Source organism: Phoca vitulina, unplaced genomic scaffold (assembly GCF_004348235.1).
Source record: "Phoca vitulina isolate PV1807 unplaced genomic scaffold, GSC_HSeal_1.0 scaffold19, whole genome shotgun sequence".
Taxonomy (NCBI): domain Eukaryota; kingdom Metazoa; phylum Chordata; class Mammalia; order Carnivora; family Phocidae; genus Phoca; species Phoca vitulina.
In genome coordinates, this window is record NW_022589722.1 from 33,148,188 (window position 1) to 33,173,869 (window position 25,682).

A 25,682-nucleotide genomic window follows, 5' to 3' on the forward strand; every position below is an offset into this window, starting at 1 on the left:
CTGCCGTGTGGGCAGCTCCTGCGTGGACGCTGGGTCCCAGCCGCGGGACTTGGCGAGCGTCCGTACCACTGTAGAACGCCGTTACACGTCTTGGCATGAGACCGAGAGAGATCGTGGACTTGCCCCTAGTGGGCAAACGGGATTTTCAGCTGGAGATCTTCTGTTTGAATCCGTGTGGCGGGGGCTTGTGGCTGAGCCCCTCCCGCCCTGCAGGTGCCCATGAGGACGTGCTTTCGGACGTGTGTGTGGGGCCCTCTGTTCCTGCAGCTGATGCCAGGTGGAGCTTCGTCTGGGAGCAGAGACAGTGGCCCCTGAGGAGGAGACCAGAGCCCCCGGACACTCAGCCCCAGCCCCTGCTCCTAGGGTCTGCCTCCTTTTCCCGGGGAGGGTCCTTGACTGACCTGTCCCTCCTGATCTGGTGCAGGGCTCTGCACCGTGCCTGGGGCTTGGGGCCGCCCCTACCACCTGCGGGGATCAGGGGCCAGAGGGGCCAGCAGTGCCGTCCATCAGTCATGTGGAACTTGATGGGATGGTGTTGATGGCGGGTCCACTGGAGCCCAGACGGTGCACAGAGCACGGACCCGGTGTGCCGGGGAGACAGGCATTCGAGCAAGCTCAGGATGAGGCGCGGCAGCAGGGCTCGTGAGGAGACCCGCCCCAGAGAAGAGCAGAGGAGGGTGGACACTGGGGTGGACTCCAACCCAAATTGGCCCCTCCCACCTGCCCTCCAAGGAGCCCCCAGTGAATAGGACGTCCTCCCAAGGACGAAAGGCTTTTGTCCGTTTTCTAGGATTAGCGTCCAGGGAGGCAGAGCGGATGGCGGGGACTCACCCCAAAGTAGCTCAGTGCCTACACCCAGCTAATTCTTTCTTCGGCACAAACAATGAAAAATACCGAGTCATTACTCTGATCTCTGTCTGCGATCAATTTTGTGTTCTCTGAATCACCGCTATTCATCACCACGGTAATAGCTGGATGTTTTAATAGATTCCGTGCGTAAACACAAAACGTATATGGCTGGCGAGGCATCAGCGAGGATCGTGAGCTGTGACATTCTTCATGTTCTCGGCAGAAATGAACCCAGAAACAAAAAATCAGTTTGACCAAGCCCACGCGATTTCCATGGGCACTGTTGGCCAATTTCATGACGGGAGGCTTCGCGTGCCGTCAGCTTTTCACGGTAATGGTGCTGTGTGAGTCTCCATTTTCGTTAAAGGCGTGGTTCCTTGAATAGTTTTAAGTACACAAACGGCAAATCATTGAATTGGGAGGGAACGTGCGCTGTGGAGAAGCCTGTGGTTCTGGGGCGAGCCCACCACCTGGGGGTGGGTGTTCCTGGTGCCGTAGATACGACACCAGCCTGCAGAGAGCACCACGTCAGGGTCGGGGACAGGCCCCCGCGTGGGGTCTGGGAGGCTGAGTCCTGCTGTCCCCTTGGCCCTGCGCGGGCAGCTGGGTCGCCTGATCGCTACTCCCTCCCCTCCGCCAACACCGTTCCCAGCCACCTCATTCTTTCTGGCTCCATGGTGGATGCGAGGGCTGCAGGGATGAAGCATGCGCAGCCCCTGGCTCTCAGACCGCTGACGGGCACCCTGCGAGAATCCCTGCGGGGGCAGCTCATGGTGCCGTTTGCACTGGCACAGATGGCCCTTGCTTAGACGTGAGGTCAAAAGTGCTGAATAAATGGAAGAGAATGCCCACCACCGGTGTGTTGGGGGGGCATCCCCCAGCTCATCCTGATGGGGGGGTGCTCTGGAATCCGAAAAGGTCAAATGGCCCCAGATCTCAGCAGTCCTAAGGGAAGGCTGGGACAGTATGTGCCCCGTAGGGGAAACTTCAGAGAACAACTCGCTGAACAGGGCAGCGTTCCGGAACGAGCAGATGGGCTGCCGCCACCACGCTGTCCGTCTCCGCCAGCCCGCCGTGCCCACCGTGGGTTGTCCATGCCCACCATGGCCCTCCCCTGCCATGTCCCTTTGCCAAGAGCTCCTTTGCGCCGAAGTCAAGGGGGTCCCTGTGATCCCCCGAGCGTGAGGCAGTCACCTTGTCAACAGTGAGCACTTGAGAAGGATAGAGGAAGTTCAGAGTGATCCCGAGTTCCCAGCGGAGCTGTGAGAGTTAATTCTGTTCTCTGATTCCAGGTTTCATGAGCTCATTGGGCAGAAATACTGGCAAAGTGGTTGAAAACATGTTTTTTCCTCTTGGTTTAATAAGTCCTTATGATCTTCCAGATGACATTGCTCAGGGCTGTTTTTCTTTGTAAGGAACGAAGGTAAACATAACCCCATCAGCTGTGCTGTGAAAAGTAGGATCACGTAAGCAGGAAGCCGGTCAGTGCGCACGGCGCCGAAGCCACCAGGGCGAGATCTCCTTCCCCGTCTGGCATGGTTCTGCATTCCACACGAGGCGGGCCGGTGATCATCCGCATGCCCGCCGTGTCCCAGCCTGCCCCTCACGCCCCGGGCTCGGGTCACGCCGAGCCTGTCTCTGTTGCTGTCTTCGCGCTCTGGCCTCCATGTGCCGGGGTCTGGCGGGCGCTCTCAGCCTAGCCCTTCCAACCGGACGGCAGCTCCCAGGAGCAGGGGCCCCTTCCCGGCGGTGCTTGCACATGGCACAGGGAAGGAAATATGGCATTTGGCATGGTCACTTATTAGAAATGAGTCTTTAAAAATGAAATGGGAGGATCTGTGTCTCAACCCAAACTACTGTAAATGTCAACTCCCCATTAGACCCGAGGTGTAGTGGGTGACGTAGGTCCTGGGTAGTATTGATGCCCGCCTCACCATCGCTGGGTTCTGGCACCGTCCCCCCGCCTGCCCCCCCACACCAGCCAGAGCACAGAGCTCAGCCTTGCCAGGCGCCGTGAGCGCACCTGCCATGCCCTGCACCATGACAAGCCCCCTCTAGGGTCGCCATCTCCACTTTCTGCATGGGATTGTGTCCCTGCCTCAGTTTCCTTATCCATGGAAGAGGTAAGAGTGCCCCCCCCAGCTGGCCTCACAGGTCCTTGGGGTGGTGGGAAAGGGAAAGACCAGGGAGTCTGTGAGGATAAAAGCACTGCTGTTTTCCTTGTGTGGCACCTTCCAGAGCATTCTGGAGAGCTCATATCCCCAGAGGCTGCATCGAGAAGAAGCCGTACCCGTGGTCCTTCCGGGAAGCCCCCCGCCCCCCGTCTGGGAAAGCCCCAGAGTGCTGGTTGTGTTGCTGCATCTTTCAGTTTTGTTTGAATTCTGGCTGCATCTCACTTTGTGTCGTCACGGCCATGTGGCTTCAGCTTCCATAGGACCGGGGGAGTCTGGGAGGTAGCGTCCCTCCTCCCCACAACCACAGCCATCCCCACCATGCGGAAACAAGCTGGTCCGACACTAGGAGGAGAGAGGACCAGTCTGGTCCTTCGGCCAAGTCTGTAAAGTGGCCTGGCTCTCTGGGTTAATACAGTGGCAGACCCCCTACACCAGTGGCACAGCCCCTGCCCAGCTCCCAGTTCCAAATATTTTTGGAAATGAGAACCACTGGCAATCACATCATGACTCAAAGAAAAGAGACACGTGCTGAGGTCTGGTAACATCCCCGTGGGCACATCACAAGTGGATGGGAGGCACCTTCTTGGCAGGCCCCTGCCCCACCGTCTGAGCCCCAGGAGTGACAAAGACCTCCTAAGATGCAGAAGGAGGCTGAGACTTCCTCCTTGTGCCTGAGCTTGACCTCGGGGCCCAGACGCTGCTGCACCGACCGGGAAGGCAACGGGCAGAGGTTGGGGTCTGAAGAGCAGGAGCTCTCCCCGTCCCACTGCAGAGACTTGACTCCCAGCAGCGAGGCAGGAGAGGAGGTGGTGGGTGGAGGTGAGGCTCCTGGGAAGGGGCAGAGTTAGCAGGAAGAGCCCCTCAGGTGGGCAGGAGGATGCAGCAGACAATTGGGGCACACAGGGGCCTATGTTACCCACTTGGTTCTCCTTTCTCAAGAGAATGTCCAACTGAGGCAGAGGCCCTGACCTCCCAAGGGGAATGAGATACTCCTGGGAGCCACACCCTCCACTTGGTAGACTTTTGAGGGTTGCATGAAGACTCAGGGTCTCTGCACATCTAGACCTTCCAGGCCAGCCAGGAGCTGACACGAAGGATGAAGACTTGTTCACTGCTGGGCCTGTTGGCTCATTCCAGCCCCCAGTAGGCCTCTGCCTGTTTAAAGGGGATTAAAAAAACACATCAGAGCCAAAGAAGTTCAAACATGAGCCTGTGGGAAAATGCACACTGTGGAAAGGAATACTTTCTAAAGGATTAAAGGCAGAGATAGCTCTGAAAAGTCCTCTAACATACACAGAGGAGACTTCTGGAGAACATCTGTTTGTTGATATCAGAGAGCTACAAGGGGCTGTGACTTCTGTGACCCAGGAGCCAGGAACCACAGAGAAAGGACAGGCTGGGGCAAAGGCAAGGATCCGAGGTTTGCTAGGTGACCTGGGAGATAAACACTAAGATACCCAAAATATGAGTGCAATTGAGATCTGTATTGGAAGTTGCAAACGAAGGAACTGTCCCTGCAGAAAAGCAACGGAGTGATGTGGGCGAGTCTTCAGCCAAGGGGCGGTTCATAGGAGAAAGCAAAGAAATGGAGTCAGAGAGAAAAAAGTCAGTAGGTGTGGAGGATGGAGGGCAGATACCTAATCTGAGAAAGCAGGTGCTCTGGAGGCCAAACCACCATGACCAGGAGGGGAGGGATAATCAGGTTAGGATGAAACTAGGACTGGAAAAAAAAGAAAAACCAATTAAAAACAAGACCAACACCATCACGACCCACACACCCCATGGGTGTGTTTGATTTGAAAGAATGAAAGAAAGCTGCCTCGTAACAATCCAGGTTAAATGGGGGAAATAAAATTCAGACAAGAGGACAGGAGTCTGCAGAAGCTACGAAGGCGCAGACCAGCCGCCCTCTGAACCAGAAGGAAAGGAAAGATCACAGCCAGGGATTTGGCTGAAAAATGCTTTCACTTATGGATTCAATCCTACTTTTAGTTGTTTTTCACACCAAGGGACTAAAGAACACGGTTTTAAATTTGTAAGGATTTAGAAAGTATACCACCCACAAAGCTTTCCTGAAAAAAATGAAAGATAATGTCAAGCCAATCAAAGAAATAAAAATCAGGGGCTGATGATGGAAAAGGTCATAGATAAGAAGAATCATGGTGACTATTGATACCAACAAAGATACGGAGCTAAATGTAAATATCATTCCCGTGACTGTGGTTAGAACACTGAACACAAAATCCACAGCGTATAATGTAATATGCTGTGTTTATTGTGAAAAACAATTTCTGTGTAATAGTAAACTGATTTGTAACCTCTGGCTACATTAATAAAGGCTGAGGTGGGGGAGCAGCTGCTGAGTAGGAGAAGAGCCACTTAATGTGGAGTAGAAGGAGCCATAATGACTTAAGTCATTAGAGAAATGGCTTAATCATTAAGAGTGCATTTGATTAACAGAAAGGCCACCGCTAATGGGAATAAGAACACGATTTCTTGAAACCATGGCAGAGAAAGCAGGTGAAATGCTATGCATGTGTGTGAAGAAATGACCCATGAAAGGAGCATAACCGGAAATCAGGATGGGGCATGCCTCTTAGGACAGAACTTCCCTGCCAGTGGTGACAAATAAACGTAAATGGGTTAATCTCCTCTCCTAAAAGGCAGAGACTATTTAAATCAGGCTTTTAAAATAGTCAAATATATAGGGGCGCCTGGGTGGCTCAGTCGCTAAGCGTCTGCCTTTGGCTCAGGTCATGGTCCCAGGGTCCTGGGATCGAGCCCCGCATCGGGCTCCCTGCTTGGCGGGAAGCCTGCTTCTCCCTCCTCCACTTCCCCTGCTTGTGTTCCCTCTCTCACTGTGTCTCTCTCTGTCAAATAAATAAATAAAATCTTTAAAAAAAAAAAAAAATAGTCAAATATACATTGCTTTCTATGAGCATGTCTACAAATAAAAGTTTTAAAGCAAATAATAAAGCAAAGTATACCAGGCCAAGGAGAGGAAAGGGAAATCGATAGGTAAAATGATTAAATTGGAACAATAGGTCATATATTGATACATGTAAGATCATACGAGTATATATGATTATTGACACATATTGATACATTACAGTTCAAAGTAATGAACGTATCACAGAAACCTTAGGGCACAGATTAGCACACGTTTATATGAAGCAAGCCCAATTTCAAATTGACAAAATGATCAGGAACACAATCTTCAGTTCAAAATTTAAACAACCCTTAAATCTGCATTAAGGTCAAGTGAAAACCGCCAATAACAATTAAAAGAACCAAGACACAGATCTTCTGAATAATAAAAGTATCATGACTGAATTTGCAACTACATATTGAACAATTTAACATACAAACAGGCTGCTTCTAATTCCCCATCATTTGTGAAATCTGTGCAGAAGAATCCGTAATCCAAGTTATGAATCGAACTTGCATAGAAGACAAATGTGGCAATGTTCTTTTCCAGTCACTTACATTATATTTAAGATGTAGCAAAAATAATAATAATAATAACCCAGTACCTTCCCACAACGTTTTGGTCAAATAGGGGGACGAAAGGTGAAAGACGGTGTGTAGTAGGCCTAGTGTGCAGCCGTGTGCAGGGTCTGAAGTCAGTCTGCTGGTGGAGCACCTGTCACCTGGCTCTCTGTGCCTCAGGGTCAACATCTGTAAAATGGGCGGAACGTTGCTCCACGCCTCCTAGGGCTGCCTTAAGATTGAAGGAGTTAGAACAGTAACATCATCAGAGCAGAGCCAGCACGTCCCTGATGATAAAGTCCACACGTCTTCATTGTTGAATCGCATTCTGCATGTTATGAGGATAACACGGGGTGTTTTTGCAGGCACAGTGAAAGATGGACTTGGGTCTACTTACGTCTTTAAATAACTTTATTTTTAAATCAGGAAAAATGAAAATAAAGAACGTAAGCTATGGAAAATCCACCCACAAAAGGAGAGGAGAAAGAGACAAAACATGAAACAGGAATATTAGTGAACTTTTTTAAAAAAGATTTTATTTATTTATTTGAAAGAGAGAGAGAGAGAGCTCCCGTGCATGCAGGGTGGGGGGAGGGGCAGAGGGAGAGAGAGAAAATCTCAAGCAGCCTCTGCACTGAGCACAGAGCCTGACACGGGGCTCAATCCCATGACCCTGAGATCATGACCTGAGCCGAAATTAAGAGTCGGATGCTCAACAGACTGAGTCCCCCAAGAGCCCTGTTAGTGAACTTTTAAAAGAAAGACATGGACGTGATCATTCACTGCGTATCTGGCAAAACCATATGCGCCCTGACCTCTATCATGTGCAAATTCTTTTGTTAGAAAATAAATCTGATAGGAAGGAGGGAAAACCAGCCTGTATTGGGGTCTCAGATTATTCAAGAGTGCATACATGGCAAGTGTATTGATCAATAAATCTACAGGGTTTCATTACATATATGATTTTCTGGGGAAAAAAATACCATAACTAAGGAATAGAAAGATGTTAACATCCTCCAGTAGAAATCACAGAGGGAGATGGCTTAATAGGCATGGTCTTAAAAACATTAATGTGTTGGTGTCCTTTCCCCAAATACTGGAAAATTGCGCAGTTCGTTTTAGGGCCTGGTGAAACCCTGATGCCGAAGTCTCCCCAAGGGTAGGAGAGCACACACAGAGCCATTGTGTTCCACGAAGACCCTGAGTCTGTGACATGGGTCTGGTACTGTGCCAGGCACTGGACTGGTTCAGCGAAGTGCCCTTGAGGCCCCCGTGTACCCCGCTTTGCTTTGAGGTTGTGGATACATCTGGGGGATCCCTGCTCCCTGGAATGTGCAGGCGTGATTGGGACACGTCACCTGAACCTGCATGAAGTGACAGTGCGCTGAATCCTGAGGTCCTTTAAAACAACACAAAAGTAGATTTATATGAGAAAGAAAAATATATTTTTAATATTTTAGAATCAAGAAGAATGACCAACCCCAAAGGATGATCAGATAAAAATGTGCTCTAATTAAGTAGATGCTGCAAAAGGGCAGGAGGCAGGCACCACATTTATTCCTAAGAAAAACATCAAACAGACAACGCCCTCAGGACCAGCAGACCTCCGAGTTAACCTGGAGGAGAAGGTGGGCCCCCTGGAACCTAGTGTCCCTCTGAAACGAACACCAACATCGCCCTTGTCGCTGGCGCCCTGCCCTCTTACATCAGGACCGAGGCAGGCTGTATGTGCAGGCCTGTAGCCATCCGCACGGTGACCTCTTGGAAGATCTGGCAACTGCAATCTCATCAGTATTTGATATGAGAAAATGCAATCTTTATTACTTACAGATGAGGTCAACAGGTGCTTCCACATTTCTGCAGGAGCAGCTGAAGTTCCTTGAAAACTAATTAAGGAGTTTATTAAGTTGGACAAATTATGAATACAGAAGGTTCTCTACTTGTATTCAGCCTTAAGTTTTCATAGACACAAACAAGTTGTGGTCTAGATCAGAGGTCAGCACACTATGGCCTGTTGGCCAAATCCGGCTCCCTACCTATTTTTATAAATAAAGTTTTATTGGAACGCAGCCTTGCTTTCACTTACAGAGGCTTTAGGGATGCACTCCCTGGACCTTTGCAACATGGGTTTGCCGACCCCAGACTAGGTTAATGGAAGCCCATCGAGCCTGCCCGCCAGGATGCGGAATTAGCGGGCTGGGGAATGTGTCGCTTAGGTGAGAAGAGGTGAGCTCGCAGGCTGACTTTAAGGAAGAAACTTGCCTACCTGGCCGGGGAGGAGAGGCTTGACAAAAGTCAGTTGTGTTCTCACTTCCAGGCAAATAGGTTTCAGAAGAGTAATGGTTTAATTAAAATATGTAAGTAAAATAAACCTGAGTAAATAAGAGGGAAGCAAGGTCTCTGCTAAAGACAGCAGGAAATGTATGAATAATAACTCTTTCGTTAAGAAAAGGCTGATCACCTGTGTAAAGATGATGGCAGAGTCTTACTAGGAGAAAATTAAAGAGATCTGAATAAATAAGCAGGAAGCTGTCACATACCTGGATAAAGTCAGTGCATGCCCCAACCCTGTGCGGTTGTCTATTCTTTCAGATTTAATTTTTAGATTAAATGCAGTTTCAGTCAGATCCCTGATGAGGTTCTGGGAACATTACCGGTGATTGTACATTTTAGCTGGGCGTGTAGACCCGTCACAGTGTGGGAAGGCTTTGGGAGAGAGGCCTCCCCAGTGTCCACGGTGTGCACCTGGGTGTGCGGCTTGTGAGTGGCTGAGCCCCGGGCTGCCCCCCACCGGTACCCAACTTGTCCTTGATACGGGGACAGAGTTTGTCCAAGTCCCGAGGACACACTTAAAACCTGAGAAAATGTTGGTCTTGCTACTGTTACTTTCTGCTCCACGGAGCAGAACACGTGGCCCTGAGTGGAACCCCGGCATCAGGGGGATGGACTGTGGGGTGCAGCGAGCACAGACCGGTGAGGAAGGGATGGGTCCCTGACGGCAGGTGGGAGAAAACGGGCTTCATGTTTGGGGGTACTCAAGTCGGAGCCTTACCACTCACCACATCCCAGCCTGAATTCCAGGGGGATTACAGACTGGAATATGTGTCCTGAGGCTGTGGACTAGCTGGAGGGCGGGCGGGGAATATCTGGGTTCAGGCTGGGGAGACGATGTGTCATCGTAAGTCCAGTCTGGGAAATCCAGAGTAACCACGGACCCTCTGACGCTAAATACACATGCTCAGATGCTGTTCTAAGCATTGTGCGTAAATCCACCTGTTCATGCTGACAGCCTCCCGTGAGCCCCAGACTGCTCTCATCCGCATCTTACAGATGAGGACACTGAGCCACGGAGGGGCCAAGTCATGCACTGCGTCAGCCACAGACCGAGAGCCCACGCAGGGCCCCGCGTCCCAGGGGCAGCCCTGATTCACGTCCCATCTCCCAAACCCAACTTCTCAAAAACAGGCAGGTTGCAAGGTTGGGAGTCTTTGGAACCTGAGCAGCACGGCTGGTTCTGAACCACGTGGTGGACGGAGATAAGTATAGCCCACAGGTAGAGAGGTCCTAAAATCCCACACGCGAACGGCCGAGGAAAGTAGGAAGAGAGATGCGCGGTCAGGGAGCGGTGGCTGACCCACGAAGGAGGTGCTCCTGTGTGGTTTGCTTTAATTCCCTCCAGTGTCATTTCGAGGCCTCACGAAGGGTGTGGGGAAGAATGTGGATTTGCGGGGTAGGCGTCAAGAGAAGCAGAAATATATGCTCGGGCCCCCTGGGGGGCAGGCTGGCAGTCACTGCAAAGTTAACGTGGGGCCACTGCATGACCAGCCGTTGCTGTCCCGGTGGGACCCTGGGTGTCCAGCCACGAGATGTGAAAGCCCACGTGTGCGCAAGAACTCGTCCACGCAGGGTCACCGCGGCATTAAGCAAAGCTGCCGGCAAGTGGGGGTGGCCCAGAGCCCACCTGCCAACGAATGGTAAGCAAACCGCGGTCTAGCAGATCACTGACTAGCGTTCGGCCGAAGGACAGGCCTTGGACAGGCCACAGCGTGGACCAGCACTGAACGCATCGCACACAGTGCAAGAAGCCAGACACAAAGGCCACGTGCGGTGTGATTCATGTACAGGAAACGTTTACAGCAGGCAGATCCACGGAGGCAGAAAGTCTGCCCAGGGGCTGGCAGAGGGTGGCAGTGAACGCTGACGGGGAGGGGCTCCTCCTGGGGGCGAGTCTTCCACGCGGGCGGGGCGTGGCGTTGGCCACACAAAGGCGTGGCCTCCACCCTCTGAAAGTGTGATTGTGTGGCGTGCGAGCTGGATCACGGTGAAGCCGCCACGAGCGGACAGGAAGATGGGCATGTCCTTATGGCCAGTCCTGGTCCCCCGGCTTCCGGACAGACAGCGGCCTGGCGGGGCTTCGCCCCAGTGCGGGCACCGTCTGGCCCAGCTCAGAGGCCCAGACCCTGTCTCGCAGAGGTGACCTCCCCACCGTGAGTGGTCGTCCTCCCCGCAAGTGGACCCAGAAAGGAGACCAGGGAAGGGGTTTGATCCTGAGCTTGCGGGGCCTGCCCTCCCCACTGCGGATGGCACGGTGTCGGCCCGAGCGTTTCTGGTGCTGTCTGTGAAGAGCGCCTCCTGCCCGCTCTGTCATCTCCGCGTCCCCTTGATCCCACCCGCCCGAGAACGTGGGCTGGACGTGGGCCACAGGTGTGCTGCCGGCGGCCGGTGGCTGAGGCTCTGATGTTGGCCGGGGTCCAGCGTGGGGCCGGCAGGGGCACCTGCCCTGGATTAGCGCAGGCGAGGGACTAGCTTCAAAGTGGGCGCTGCCTTGGGGCGGAGACAAAGAGGACAGGAATCCAGGCTGCAAAGCCTGTCCCGCAATTGTCAACACGCCCTTAGGAAAAGCCGCCTGGCCAGCCGGGCTGTTGCAAACACACAGGAGACTTTAGGGAGGATGAAGGCCAGTCAGTGCTCCCTCAGGCAGAGGGCTGGCGGTGCCCAGCAGGGGCGCAGGGGGCGGGCGCAGGGAGGCAGTGAGGTCATGGGCGGGGCTGAGCGGGACTCAGTAGCAGCAACAAGGACACATGTTAAGACAGATGTGGGGGGAGGGGCTCGTGGTGGCTCGGCCCTCGCCCTGTGTGCTTGCCCGCGGTCCTCCCTGTCTCCATCCTGTCTCCGTGCCCCCGTCTCGTGCCGGTACCCCCGGGATTGGCATGCACGCCGCCCTTCAGCCCCCCCCAGCCAATGCGGGGGACCTGGCTCGGCACCTGGCCTGGGACCGCCTGGTCTGTTTTGCAAGTGGGAGTCTGATTAGCACCCAAACGTGCTGACTCTAAGATTCAGTGTGTTCCCTCCCCCGTGTAGGCCGTTCGTTGGCAGCCCTCCCACCTCTCGCTGGATCCTAACCCGCTCAGCGAGAAGCTCATCTCGCGGCCTATCTGCTCAGACCCCGGGAGAGGTGGCCGGCCGGCCTACAGGCCTTGTACATAGGGACGTGGGCCCTGGGGTCACCCGGCCGCTGCCCGCTGGCTCCTTGGGCCTGTCCCTGTGCTTTGGGGGTGACAACACACAGCAGTGCCCGGCTGCTCACTCTGCCCCCGGGGGGGTTGAGCGTACTGCTTACTAGGAGAACGGGGTGCACTGTGAGGCTGCAGGGCAGGGACAGGGGCCCCAGCCTGGCGAGCTCGGTGCCCCGTCCGGGCTGCCCCGTGCATCAGGCCCTGCCGCCCCCTCACCGGGGCACCGCGTGGCGCCTGCAGATGCGGCTCAGGGAAGGCCCAGCCGGCACCGGCCGTCGGCCCTCAGCCCGGGACACGTTCCCCCGAGCTGATGGGCCTGGTGTGTGTCTCGTGCCCTCATGGCCGGCTGCCTGGGTTTGGGCGACATTTCACAGAGGGGCTTCGCACCTGACCCTGTGGGCTATGGGCTCTGGGGGGTCAGGTGCTTCTCTCTGTGCCTACTAAGTGCTTCCGCGGTAGCAGGAGACAACAGAGCTCCCGTCCCCAGCGGTGTGTAGCAAGTGGCCAGTGTCACCTGCTGGACGGCGGCAGACGAGCGACAGAGGTGGGGGAGGGGACAGACGCCCTTAGAACAGCCGCCGTGACCAGAACATCAGTCCGCAGGTGCATCCGGGGGACACCTGCGTCTCCAGGGTGCTGTCCTCACACCTGGCCTGGGCTCTGCCTCTTGCCTTTGTGGCCAACCCAGCCACGGTGAGGTCTCGGGTGCTCTGTGCTCCGCACACCGGAGTGTGTTTTCATGGGGTCGAGGTGCCCAGCTTCCCGCCTCACAGCGTGGTGAAGGGACGTGTCTGCGCAGCTGGGGGCTCCCCCGGGAAGGGCCGTGTCCCTCCCTCCACGGGGTTGGGCCTCTTAGACCTTCCAGGCTGAGGATTCGGCCCACGAGCTTCGTCTGTGGGGAGCCCGCTGACCAGATGTGGGGTGAGGGAGAACCCCCGCGAGGGAACGTCCAGAGGGTAGCGGGGTCAGACCTCATCCTCATCCTCGTTGGGGAGGAGGTGGGGCGGGGGGGTCTTGGGCTACAGGGAACCTTGCTGGGGCAGCCGCTCAGCGGCCCACTCCTCTCCGTCCCCTGTCACCTGGCGTCGGCTGTGCCTTCCGGAAGGCCCCTCTGCCTGGTGACCGAGTAGAAAGGGCCCGTCCTGGGAGGGCTCAGGACCCACCCCGGGCACCTGCTTAGCTCCTGCCCTGCAAGGCCTGGCCTGGCTTCGAGGCTCCAGGGCTGGCCCGGCCCTCCGGCTCCTCAGAGGTGCCACGAGATTCTAGGCAGGGCCTGGTGGGGAGGGGCACCTGTTCTATGGGGGGGAGGGGTACCTGTAATATCAGGGGAGGGGCACCTGTTCTGTGGGGGGGGAAGGGCACCTGTTCTATTGGAGGGAGGGGCACCTATAATATCGGGGGGAGGGGCACCTGTTCTATCGGGGGGGAGGGGCACCTGTAATATCAGGGGAAGGGGCACCTGTTCTATCGGGGGGGAGGGGCACCTGTAATATCGGGGGGAGGGGCACCTGTTCTGTGGGGGGCACTTGTTCTATCAAGGGGTTGCCCCTCCCTCCTCACCCTACCAACCCAGGGGCTCCTGTGCCTGGTGAAGAATCAAGCCACCAGGACTCGGCACTGAGGCCACCGAGGCCTGTCCATGGGACCCTCCCTGGTTCTCCAGGCTGCAGGACGACCAGGGAAGTCAGATCCCGTGGCAAAGAGACGGTGGAGGCCCAGGGTGGCCGGATTTCAGCCAAGTCCGGCCCCCTGCCCCCACCCATGGCCTCCTCCCCCTCGAGGTCTTGGGTACATACCCTCTGGGGGGGCGGTAGACAAAGTCACTCTCTTTGTTGAAGGTAACTTGTACGTGTGAGTGTTCACAAAGCGCTTCACACACGAACGTCCTACGTGGAATTCTCACTGCAGCCCCGCGAGGCAGGGTGGGTGGTGTCCTCTCTGGGGCTGGGACCCCAGGCCCGGTGCTTCTGGAGCCCTGGTCACTCAGGGCTCGACTTGGCGATTTTCAGTCAGCCTGTGTGGTCATCCATGCTGATCAGGGGGACACAAGCCAGCAAAGCACACACGTTTGCTATTTTCGGTGGATGGACCTGCGTGCTGGCGTTTGCGGGAAAGACCCAGGTCCTAGCATTAACTCTGTGCTCCATCTCAGCAAACGATCGGTAATTCGGGGCAACAGCGGTGCCTTTGCTGGGTGGCTTAGGGGCTTCCAGGAAGCAGGGAGCCCTGTCGAGGGGAGCCTGGCATGGCATGAATCCCGGGCCCGCTGACCCCAGCGTAATGGTGGGGCGCCCCCTCCCGCCAGCACCGCGGGCAGACCCTGCCTCCGCTCTCACAAAGGGAGGGGTGCTCATCGGGGGACGGGAGCCTGAGTCATGAGCAGGACCTGAACCTGGAAAAGCCCACAGGGTCTGCCCCTCGGAGGCCAGGGTGTGAGCCGCTGAGCCCCGCTCCGCCACAGGGGCCGTTCCAGGCTGACTGGCCAGGCTGTTAGCATCTTCTTGGGACAGTTCGGGCCATTCCCGGTCAGGAGTCCTTCTGTCAGCTGCCTTTCTGCTGTGGGCTGGGCAGTGGAGCCTGTGGCTTCCCGACCACCCTTGTTTCACCATGAGGACCCCACGGCGCCCGGCCTGGCCCTGCGGGTGCTCGGGAGCAGACGGTCCGTGGCCGGGGGCAGGACCCCGGTGCCTCCTCCGCGAACAGTGAGTCCTGAGGAAGTGGCCCTGGACGGCAGAGCCTGGCTCCAGGGGTGGGTCGTCCCCTTCGAGCCTTGAAATGGCCCCGGCTGCCCTCGCCCCACTCCAGAGCAGGAGGCCGGAGCAGCGTGCACACCCGGCCCGGGACGAGCCGAGGCCCCTTCACACTAGAGCCCAGGCTCTTCACCGCCCGCTCTGGGGCCCTGAAGCCACCGTCTGTCTTAGTTTCAGTGTTAGAGACGCTTGCGTGGTGCCGGCTCTAAGTCAGGAACCCGCGAGGTGGGGAAGTGTTTACTCGGGGAAACTGAGGCAGGCAGCGGTGAAGTAACCTAGGACGCCCGGATCATACGTGGCAGAGCAGCGTTGGGACCCTGAGGTGAGTCCTCACCTGGCACTAAGGCCCTGGGATGGCTGCGTGGTCGGGCCTCATTCTAGGGCCAGAGCAGGAGGGACCTCTGAGCCTGTCACCTGAGGGCACGGGAAAGGCCACCTGCTCCCAGCCTCCTGGCCCGGCCCCCCCCAGGCTGGAGCCTCGTCCCCACGAGAGGCCGGGGCGGGGACCTCGCGTCCCCCAGGACCCGCCCCAGCACCCTGCAGCGTGAGCCCGGGAGGCAGTGAGTCACACGGCGGTAGCAGATGGACAGGGGGTGGATGCAGTGAGCAAACGCAGGGGGTGATTCGAGCACGCCCCACCCGGCCCGGACGCACCTGCTCAGATGTCAGGGGAGAGGGTACGGGGTGGGGGCTTGTCTGAGATCGTGAACTTGCCGGGTTACCAGAAGGGGCTGCCCTAGGCCCCGTCGTGCTGTTTGATTTTTTTTTTTTTAACCCAACAGCAAACCATGGCCATTCCAGCCACCTTTGTGAGCTCGGGTTTGGGGAGGACGTGGGGTCCAGGCTCCCTTGCACGTGGACCAGCTGTGCTGCCTCAGGGAACGGTCCCAGAGACACAATCACACGGATGGCAGGACACGGGTGGGATGATGCGTAGCCTTTCCAGAAGCTTCTGCCCTGGTTATGTCTTTATCTTTCCCATGGCAACGGCCATTGTCATCCCGAGCCTGTCAGAGCAGGCTGCCATCACCTCCCTGTCTCACGGTGCCCGTGTGTCTGCTGTTTATTAGGACCCTTTGTTCGGGACTCTCAGTCCAGAACACTGGGCTCCTTCCTACAAAACACTTGTCCCGACCTAACAGCAAACACGAGCTTTTAATGAGGAAGAGAGAATAGCGCTCGCTGCACTCACAGGGGCTGGACAGTTTCGTTTTGCTTTTTAAATGATGCTTTGTAGCGTCCAAGGACTGAGGGAAGCCCGCCCGCCACCATGGAGAACACGCGCTTTCCGGGGTGGGCAGAACGACCCCCTGGGACGGGACCCCCCGCGTGGCCCCAGGGCCATTGCAGGCAGGCCGGTGTCTGGTGTCGGCGAGAATCCTCCTGGGGCCGACAGGGCTCAGGAACCACCCGAGCAGGACCCTTCCCCAGAGACACAGGGTCATGGCCGGAGGGACCCCACCTGCTGACCCGGGGACTGTGTACTGGTGGTGAGGGGTCTCCCAGCGAGGGCATGCTCTCGAGAAGCAGGGACATTCACGGGGGACTGTCCCCTCCGCCCGAGCTGTCCCAGAGCCCAAGATGGCCCTCAGAGTCCCTCCAAGCCAGAGGTCACGGGCTGAGCTTGTCCCTGAGCTGGTGGGGGCCCATTGCACGGGTGTGACTCATGTTTCTTGTCGCGGGAGCCCAGCCGTGCAGTCCCTGGGTGAGGGGCACCTGCCAGGATGCAGGAGAGCTTCCCTGGTGTCCCCTCGGGGGGCCGGCCGACGTCAGGATGCGACGGAAGCGGGTGTTCCCGAGGAAGGGAGCCAGAGGCCAGCGAAGCCGGCTGGAATGTCTCTCCTCGGGCAGAGGCCCACACACCGTCGGTTTCCGTGAAGCTGTGGCGGCTGGCACAGGCCCTGAGACGGGCCGCCACCAAGGGTTCCCGAGCTGCAGACGCGTCTGGCTTCCCCAGGGCCGGAAGGGCTCTGGCTGGCTTCTGCCAGTGCCCGCGAGGATCCGGCCTCCAGGCCCCACTGGATGCTGCCGCGGCAGCCCCGACTGCAAGCGCGAGTCCCTGTGTCCAGGCCTAGGGAGGGCCTGTGGGCCGGGCCAGCACTGTGGGCATCAGGCTGCGCGGCCCTTCCTGGGGTCAGGCGGATGCCGGGGAAGCAGGCCCGGGCTCTGGCCCCTGCAGCGCACCCTCTCTGCGCTGTCCTCCTGCCCTGGGCCTCGAGGCAGGAGGAAGGGGCCAGGTGGGCGCCGAGGAGGGAAGCCAGACCTGCATCTGCGTCTGTCCGACAGGCTGGGCTCAGGGCTCCTCTGTCCAGTCCAGGTCGGCCTTTGGTGGAGAAGCCGGCCCGAGCAGACAGGAGCCTGGGGACCCCTCAGCTCCGCTGTGCTTGGTGTCTGTCTCCCGGGCTGCCCAGCGGCAGGAAGCGTGAGGCCAGGGCATGTGGAGGAAGATGGGAAGCGGCATCAGCCGGGGGCCGCGGTCCTCTGGGGCAGGGTGGGGAGCCAGCACTGGGCGCGCCTGCTGAGAAGCCGGTTGGTCCACTGAAGTCGGCACAGACAGACGTGAGGGGACGCGGGACAGGCTTTGGTGTGCGAACTGCTCAGGGTGGGGACCGTGGAGCTGCTTCCCGGTGGAGGGGGCTGGGGGGTGCAGACGGCACCCCAGGTCCTGGGCCCAAGCCCCTGGACTGCCCTTCTGCAGCAAGGCCGGCGTTGTAAATCACGCACACCAGCCTTTGCACCAAGCCTGTGAAGGGCCCCAGAATCCTCCTGAACGCGGCCCGCCAGCCAGGAGAGGAGAAAACCCCTTGCTGCCCGGGTCTGGTCTCACAGAGGAGACAGGCCGGCCTCACGGACCCACATGTCTGCGCAAGACCAGGAGGGGATGCCCGGCTGGGTGAAAGTCAGATGCGGCCTCGCCCTCGGGCAGGACCTGCCGCCCGCCCCTCCAGGCTCTCACCCTCCCGGGACACTTTCCCCAGCAGCCCCTGCTTCGGCACCTGCCGGGTGGGCGTGGTGTGTCCTGGCACAGGGCCTCGGGCTTGCCGCTCTGCCCGGGGCTCACGGTTGTTTCGCTACAGGTTTCCTGGGTTCCGGGACTATTCAGAGCTATTTTGGTAATTAAAATATCTGTGCTTAGAAATGCTAGAGGTCAGTGGCTGCATTATCTGAAACCCATGGTTAGTGAGCCAGCGAGTGGCAGGGGCTTCTGGGAGGAGGCGCCCGCCCCGACGATGATGCCGTGTCATCCTGTCCCCACGTTGGGGAGGGCAGCTGGCCTGCAGAGGCCTGGTTCCTGAGACCGCCGTCTGCCCTCCAGATCTGTGGTTCCAGGCCCTGTTCCCGCTGCTCCACCAGCGTCCCCGGTGGCCAGGCGTCCACCTGCCGTTGTCCTGGTGGTCCTGCCCCTGGGATAACCTGTCCCACCAGCTGCCCGGCCCCAGGGACACGGTGGGCAGACCCCAGGCCCAGGGCTGTGGTGGACGCCCCACTCCCGTCTGTACCTGGGACCAAGGCTCAGATGTCCGGGGGGGGAACAGGTTCGAGAAGCTCCAGGAGGCTCGGCTGGAGCACCGGCACAGACCTCCCCAGCCCCCGAGGAGGAGTGTCAGCAGCTCCTGGTCTCCGTGGCAAGCAAACCTGATTCCTCTCTTACCTTGAGGAGGTGGGGGCTGGGGAGGGGGGTGTCCCCGGGCCCTGCAGCACCCCAGCTCCCTGGTCCACAGGGAGCAGCTGACCCCCTGGAGCTGTGACCTGACGTGGAGCTGGCTCTGTGTGCTGGTGGACGTGGGGCCTGACGGAGGCGTCCCGAACAGCATGCACACACAGGCCTCCCTTCCCCGTGGGAGGCCCAGCGTCTCCCCACGGCCGCCGGGACCTCCCAGTTGGGAAGCACTCCACGAGGGCCCTGAGCGTCCTCCGGCGCTGCTCCCAGGGTGGGGGGCGGGGCTGCTGTTGAAATCCACGGAATGAATGACGTGCCGGTGAGGTCAGGTGTCTGGGCGCTAGCAGGCGCGGGCGTGTGGGGAGTGAGGCAGTGGCCTTGGGGAGATGAAGGGACACGAGTCAGGCTGCAGGCCTGCACTCCTGGAGGGGCAGGCTCCGTGCACCGGGTCACCCGGCACGGGGTACGGCCCCCCACTGCAGCGCTGTCCCGTGGGGCCCCCCGCCCAGCCTTGTGGGGAGGGCTGTGGGCACGGCGAGCAAAGCAGGAGGAGATGATGCATCGTAACGGAGGCTCTAGAAGCCAGGTTCCCCCCAGGGTCCCAGGAGAGTGACGGCCGTGGAGACCAGCCAGGGGCCGGTGTCGCTGGGGACCGTGAGCGAGTCCTCTAGCCCCACGGAAGTCTTGGTGTTTCTCAGGAGCTGCTGGTGCAGCCCCTGTCGCGTGGGCCACGTGGAAATTTGCACCTTGTGAGTGAGTCGAGAGGGGGAGGGTCTGAGAAGAGACACGGCTAAAGGATCAGGCCTGTGTGCGGCTCGTGGAGCTGGGGGGGCTGGTCACCCCCATGCGCGTCGCCTCGGCCCCACCCGGGAAGCCGGCACTGACAGTCGCTGTTGCAGCCGCGACTCAGTCAGGAGAGTCCAGACCACGAGACCGGAGGTGCTAAAATCCGTGGCTCTAAGAGGCTGCTAGTATGCGTGCAGTGACCGCATTGCTTAAAGCCACGCTGGAGACCCGATGGACGTTCACGGTGCTCCCTGCATGAGAAAGAGGACCTCGTGTGTCTGCTGTGACACACAAAGGCGGGAGCCAGGTGGAGCCGGGACGTGGGCCACCCCGTGGACGTGTGTGTGGCCACTGGTGCAGGACCCGCCCTGTCCGCCTGCTCGCACTGCTGAAGAGGGCAAGGAAATAGGCTGGAATTTTCAAAATAGTTACCTCTCTCTGGAAATGGAAATGTAGGTGGATTTTGTTTTTTTTTTCTGTTCTTCGCTCTTTGCCGTCAGCTGCGAGTACGATTTGTACAATTCTAGAAATAGAGAAAAGTAGAGTTGGTGCGTCCCTCCTCGGTTAACCCCATGGGGGCTCGTGCGTGTGTGTGCTGGAGGGTCTGCGGCCGCCTTCCCCGACCTGGCTGCGTGGGTGGGGGGCACGGCCCCCACGCGCTCCAGGAAGCACAGGGAGGGCCCGGGACCAGGGGCGTGCAGGGTCCAGGCCAGGTGAGGGTCCCACCGCCTCACCTTCCTGGGCTGGGCACAGAGCACACCGTGGGGCCTCTGCTAAGATCGGGGCGACTGGAGGTGGAGGGTGTGGACCAGATTCAGGGTCAGGATCTGCGGGCTGAGTTGGGGCAGCTGGTCAGATGGGCTGGACTGGGTTGCCGGTAGCCCCCAGAAAGGTGTGGCCACTTGGAACCCGTCAATGCAGCCTTATTTGGAAATAGGGTTTTTGCAGATGTGATTAAGTTAAGGGTCTTGAGATGGGGTTGTTCTGGACCTGGCTGGGCTCTAAATCCCGTGACAAGCGTCCTTGTAAGAGAGACCAGGGCGAGGTTTGGGATGAAAAGGAGGGCCACGCGACAGGTGCAGGACAGAGGCAGCCTCGAGCCAGGGAGCCCACGTGGCAGGACGTCCTGGGATTCGGGGATGCAGGGACCTCGTCAGCCGGGGACCTGCATGCCACCTCACCTCTGTGGCCTCCCGGTGTCTCCACGGGTGTGTGACACATGCATTCCTATCACTTGAACCGTGCAATTATGCAACACCTGCTGTGTACATGGCACAGGGCCGAGGATACGTAGCTGGTGCCCTGAGCCAGCAGTGCTCGGGGCGTGAGCCCTCTGGTCGTGCCCAGGCCAGGGGGGCCGGGTCCCCACTGTGCACACAGAGGAAGGCCGGTGTTTCCAGGAGCCACTCCGTGTGGCAGGCGTAGCCTGAGTCTAGTGTCATGTCCTCGAGCAGGTGTGCCGGCCTGAGTCGGGGAGGGATGAGGACCGGCCTCTGGGATGCGCTGTGCCCCGTGCGCGAGGCCAGACAGGTGGGCATGTCCTGGGCCTGTCCGTTCCCAGTGGGGACCCTTGGTGTCTACGGGGCTGATGCTCTCTTCTCTCTGTCCTTCAGGTCTCCTGACAAACGCAGCCCCAGAGGGGCCCCAGGAGTGGCCACACCTCAGCCACGGTCCTCTGTCTGCCGCGGACTCCACGTGTTGTCCGCCATCTGCCCGCCCTCCGTCTTTCTGTAGCCCGCCCGTCAAGGACGGCCTGCTTCCTCGGCGTCCTGAGCTGAGCGTGTCTGCCGCAGTGAGGAGTCTGGCCTGGGCCACACAGCGGGGGCCACGCCGGGTGTCCGTGGCAGCCTGGCCTCACCCGCCCTCCCTGGCCGCGGCCTGGGCTGCGCTCTCCGAGGAGGACGAGGTGGCGGCCGCAGGGGGCGGCCGCCCAGCCAGCCTGGGAGAGGAGGACAGCGCCGGGCCCGGGGGAGGACGGGCCCTCGGGCTCAGAAGAGGCCTCTCCTCGCCCCCCAGACTGTGCGAATCACTTTTATTTTCGTACCCTTTCAGTATACCCAATAGACCAAAGAGCAAAATCTATTTTAACTTGGACTCGCCCTCACCGTCAGAGTCCCTGGGTTCGACGGGGGGACGCGGGGGCAGAGACATGCCGGCGGCCCCGGCGGGACACGGAGGGCGGCCCCAGCACCAGTGTCACCTCCTCGAACACTGCGGGGTGCGCTGAGAGGGCCGAGCCTGCAGAGGACGCCACGGCAGCCCTGCGGGGCCCGGCCGGCGATGCCCCCACGCGGACCCCGCGGGCCAGCACCGCTCGCCGGGAACACCGACCACCGCACTCACCCTGCTCCTCTGTACTTAGATGGACTTGACCGACTAAAATCACTTTCTGTTTTAACCAGTTAAACATGCCTCTCTACAGCTCATTTCTGATAGTGGGATAATCCAGTATTCGCCAAGAGCATGTTGGGTCTCCCGTGACTGCTGTCTGCTCGACACACCATTTAGCTCCAGAAAGCAAATTAAAGAAACCTAAAGTAACACTTGTTTGAAAGAGATCATTAAATGTATTTTGCAAAGCCTAAAGTTATATATTTAACAGTTTTTATATGTTGTATATTTGTAGAAAATCCTATTTAACAATTAATGTGGTAGCCCCCGGCCGGCCCGCGCGGCGGGCGGAGCACTGGTGTCTCTGAAGGGCTCCGGGGTGGGCACGGGGGGAGCCGGTGTGGACAGGCAGGACTCCGGGGACAGCCGCCGAGGACGCACCTGACGTCCCGGGAGCCGCGGCGGGTGCCCGTGGGAGGTGGCCGTCCTCACCCGCCTTGGGCCCAGCTCGGTGAAGGCCAAGTGCGCGATTTGTCGGTCACACCTCTTCCGACGGATTTGGTGTCCCTTTTCCTGACCCTCCCCCACGGGCAGATTCTGAGGCCGCTGCCGCCGACCTCCTCTCCCGGTCGATGTCCCGCTCCCTCTCTGTCTTCACGTCTGCTGGCCGAGTCGCTGGGGCGGGCCGCCCTGCAGAGAATGGCAGGCACCTGACCTTCCCGCACCCTCCCCGGAGCACGGGGTCGCCAGGCCCGACGAGCAAGGGACAGTTCTGCGTCTCCGTCCCTGGACTGGGCCGTGGTCCCGTGGGGTCCTTCATTCTCCTGAGTTTGTGCAGAACTATACTACCTGAGGTCCAATTAACAGGCGCACTATGCTAGTTCTATGCTACTAAAAAAAAAAAGAAAGAAAAAGTAAAAAAAAAAAAAATAATAATAATAAATATATAGAAGCTGTCCCAGCAACCCATAGACTAAAGATAGGAGAGAAGACCCATTTATTTAAGACCCGTTTCGATGTCCACAAGTATTTAATTTACCTTTCCAGTCACCACACATTCAGAGGCCCGAGTGTCTGGAGGGAGAGAGATGGCGGGCGCTGGGCTCCCAGCGCAGACGGGGCAGTGGCCGTGGGAGGGTCTCTGCCGCCTCCCTGAGCCTGTGTCTTCCCACGGCGAGTGTAGACCCCTTCGGAGGCAGACACTGGAGGTTTAAGATGTTACAGCGTTTTTTCCTTGTTTTACAGTATTCAATTTTGTGTTGATTCAGCTAAATTATGAAAATAAAGAAAAAATCCTTTGGTAAGCATGGCTTTTGTTCGCGGGCTGGGGTGTCCTGGGAGGGGGCCGTAGCAGGCATGGTTGGCAGGGTCCTCCTGCCCGGGCCTGCCCGGACCTGTCCGGTGCTTCTGGGAGCCCAGCCCTGGTGAGTGGACAGCGCCCGGCCTCCAGCTTCTTGGGGCCCCCCCTGCCCTGTGTGTGAGCGCCCACCCCCTCCCACATGGAGGCCAAGTCCCGGACACAGAGAAGTAGAACCCCAAAGGAGACCCATGTCAAAAGGATTTCCCCTTTCCTGGAAAATCTGCTCAGATCTGCAAAGAGTGGTCTTTGGCGTCAGACCGTTTCTGCCGCCCAGAGTCCTAGGGCTGAACCTGTATGGGGTGGGGAAGCCACATCTGTCCGTTTCCAGCCGCTCTTTATAAAACACGACCCCCGGGGCTGTGGCTGGGTGGGCCAATCAAAGGCAGTTTGAAGTCTGCTCCTGATTTTAAGGAGACGTCCCTGGCCTTTGGCAGCATTGTGGTGGCACAGAGCGGGCTTGTCCTGGGAGGGAGGAGGGGGCAGAGTGCAGGCCCAGGAGTGGCCACTGGACCCCCTGGACGGCAGGGGCACAGCTTGGTGGGCGGTCTTGGGCTCTGCCATCAGAGCACGGACGGGGCAGGCCCGCGTGACCAGGACAGGGTCACGCCTCCTTCCTCCATCCATGCAGAGGAAGGACAAGCCCGAGGTGCAGGAGGGAGTCAGTCCACAGGGAGGAAATGTGGTTGGGGCAGGAGTTCCCGGGAGGCTCGGCCACCTGAGCTGCTTACACAGCTTGGGGGCCCGACATCACCGTTCCCCAGTCTTCTGGGCGCGTTGCAGGGAAATACGCAAACAGTGAAGCGAGAGAAAAGGATAATGAGCTTCATGACCACCAGGGTTCATTCGAATAAGGATGACCGCCTCCAACAGAGCCAGACGTGCATCAGTGAGGATGGGCTGGGTCAGGCTGCGTAACAAACAGCCCAGACTCTCGGAGGCCGACCTTCACCTAAGCATGGCTCTCCCCTCCTCCCCTCTCCCAAGCCGGTGCGCCTGGCGGGGACAAGTGTCCCGTGAGTCCGTCTCTGTGATCGGGGGAGACACGCCGAGCCTCCAGCCCTGGCAACAAAGGCTTCCATGATGAACTAAGCCACCTCCCTGGCTTCTGGCCTTTGCTGACTTGAGCGGTCTGGCCTCAGTTTGCTCACGCACCGAATGAGACAGGCATGATTGCTGCCCACTTCCAGGCTGGGGAAGAGTCCTCTCTGGCTTGAATGCCCCAAAGCCTGAACGAGGGTGTGAGGGCCACCTCACTGCTGTAGGCATGGCCACGCGTGGTCTGCACGGCGTGCGCTCCATCCGTGGTGCCCTGTCCCAGCCGTGCCAGGCACAGAGACTGAGAGGTGCCCGGAGGCTGCCCGGGCCAGCCCTCCACACCGCTTGCACCCTGGCCGCGCCTGCAGCCCGCCGGTCCCGGTGGCCTGAGCCAGGGCCACGACAGTGGTGCGGCACAGGCCACGCTCCCTGGACACGGCCTAGGCCTGGCGGAGGCTGCCTGGCTGGGTGGGTCATGATTTAGCGGCATGGTGTAGGCAGCTCACACCTCCTCTCTGTGCCTCGACTTCCTCATTGGTGGAGAAGAGAGAATTGTGCTGAGCTCACTGGGTTTTTCTGAAGATGAAGGGAGACAGAGGTTGTGGCCAGCGTGGCACACAGGACATCCTTAACTAGCAGGAATGCTTCCGTCAGCCCACCGCGTGACCCCTTCGCACGCCCTCTCACAGAACCCCGTCTGCCGCCGCATTAACGCTGGTCTCCGCGGCCCCCTGTCTGCCTCTGACCAGGTGCTAACGTGAGCCCAGGCTGCGGGGGAGCGGGACCGCGCCCCTGCCTGTCTGTTGGGGTCCAGCGGGCCTCCGTGGCCAGAGCATCACCCCGCAGCTGCCGTCGGGCGGGCCCTCCTCTTCCAGCCCAACTCTTGGGCCGGCCAGGCCAACAGTGGACACGCTCAGCCTCCGGGGCAGGGAGGGCATCTGTGGTCCAAGTGGTGTGTGCGTCCCTGTGTGTGTGTGTGTCCACGAGTGTGTGTCCACGAGTGCCCTTGTCACCACTACCCTCATGTGCTAAGCATCTTGTGAGCCAGTGTTTCGAGGAGGAGCCCTCCATGACTCCTGACCTCAAGGACCACCAAGGTCAGGGACCTCAAGGTCACGCTCAGAGGCGTCCATCCGGAGGGCTGCTGAGTCGGGCTCTCCCATGGTGGACCTGCTGTCAGAACCTCAGGCTGTCCCAGTGGACTTGCCAGCCCGCCAGGCGCCTCCCCTCCACCCTGCGTGGCTGCATCCTCTCCTGCCGGGCATCCCATCATGCCGTCACGTTCAGGAGGTGACCACTTGGCTATCCTTGTCCTAAGCGGCCCTCACCTTGAGAAGCTGGTGCCCGTGGAGAGTGTGCTTCTCTTGGCAACTCCTCGTCGGGTGGAAAGACCCAGAGATTCTCAGGGTGCTGGGCTCAGCAAGAAGAGGTGGGGGCCCGTGCATCCCTCCCCAGCCCCAGCTCATCTGCTCTGAAGGTGGTCCAGGTCCCAGCAGGACTGGTGAGCTGGGCCCTATGTGGCTGTGTGGGGTCCGCGGAGGGCCCCTGAGCCACTGCCGCTGCCCCTCAGGCCAACCCAGGGAGAAGTAATGCTGGGGCGGGGGAGGGGCGGTTCCCACTCAGCAGCGAGGTCCCGGGAGGTGAGCACAGGTGGGGGAGACGGCGAGGGGGTGGCGCCATGGGTGAGGGGCTGGCCGGGGTGGGAGCGGGGCTGGGGCCTCCGGACGGCGG

At 58.8% G+C, this 25,682-nt stretch overlaps 1 protein-coding gene across 3 annotated transcripts in view; it reads left to right on the top strand.

The window, feature by feature from the left end:
* The window catches only part of TAFA5 (TAFA chemokine like family member 5), a 193,727-nt gene extending 171,241 nt beyond the window's left edge, over positions 1 to 22,486 (top strand). For all 3 annotated transcript variants that reach the window (XM_032416137.1, XM_032416141.1, XM_032416138.1), the window contains exon 4: positions 20,839 to 22,486. In XM_032416137.1, the coding sequence (XP_032272028.1) occupies positions 20,839 to 20,847 (9 nt within the window). In that variant the 3' untranslated portion in view covers positions 20,848 to 22,486. The remainder of the gene's footprint in view (positions 1 to 20,838) is intronic.
* Positions 22,487 to 25,682: the final 3,196 nt, after the last annotated feature.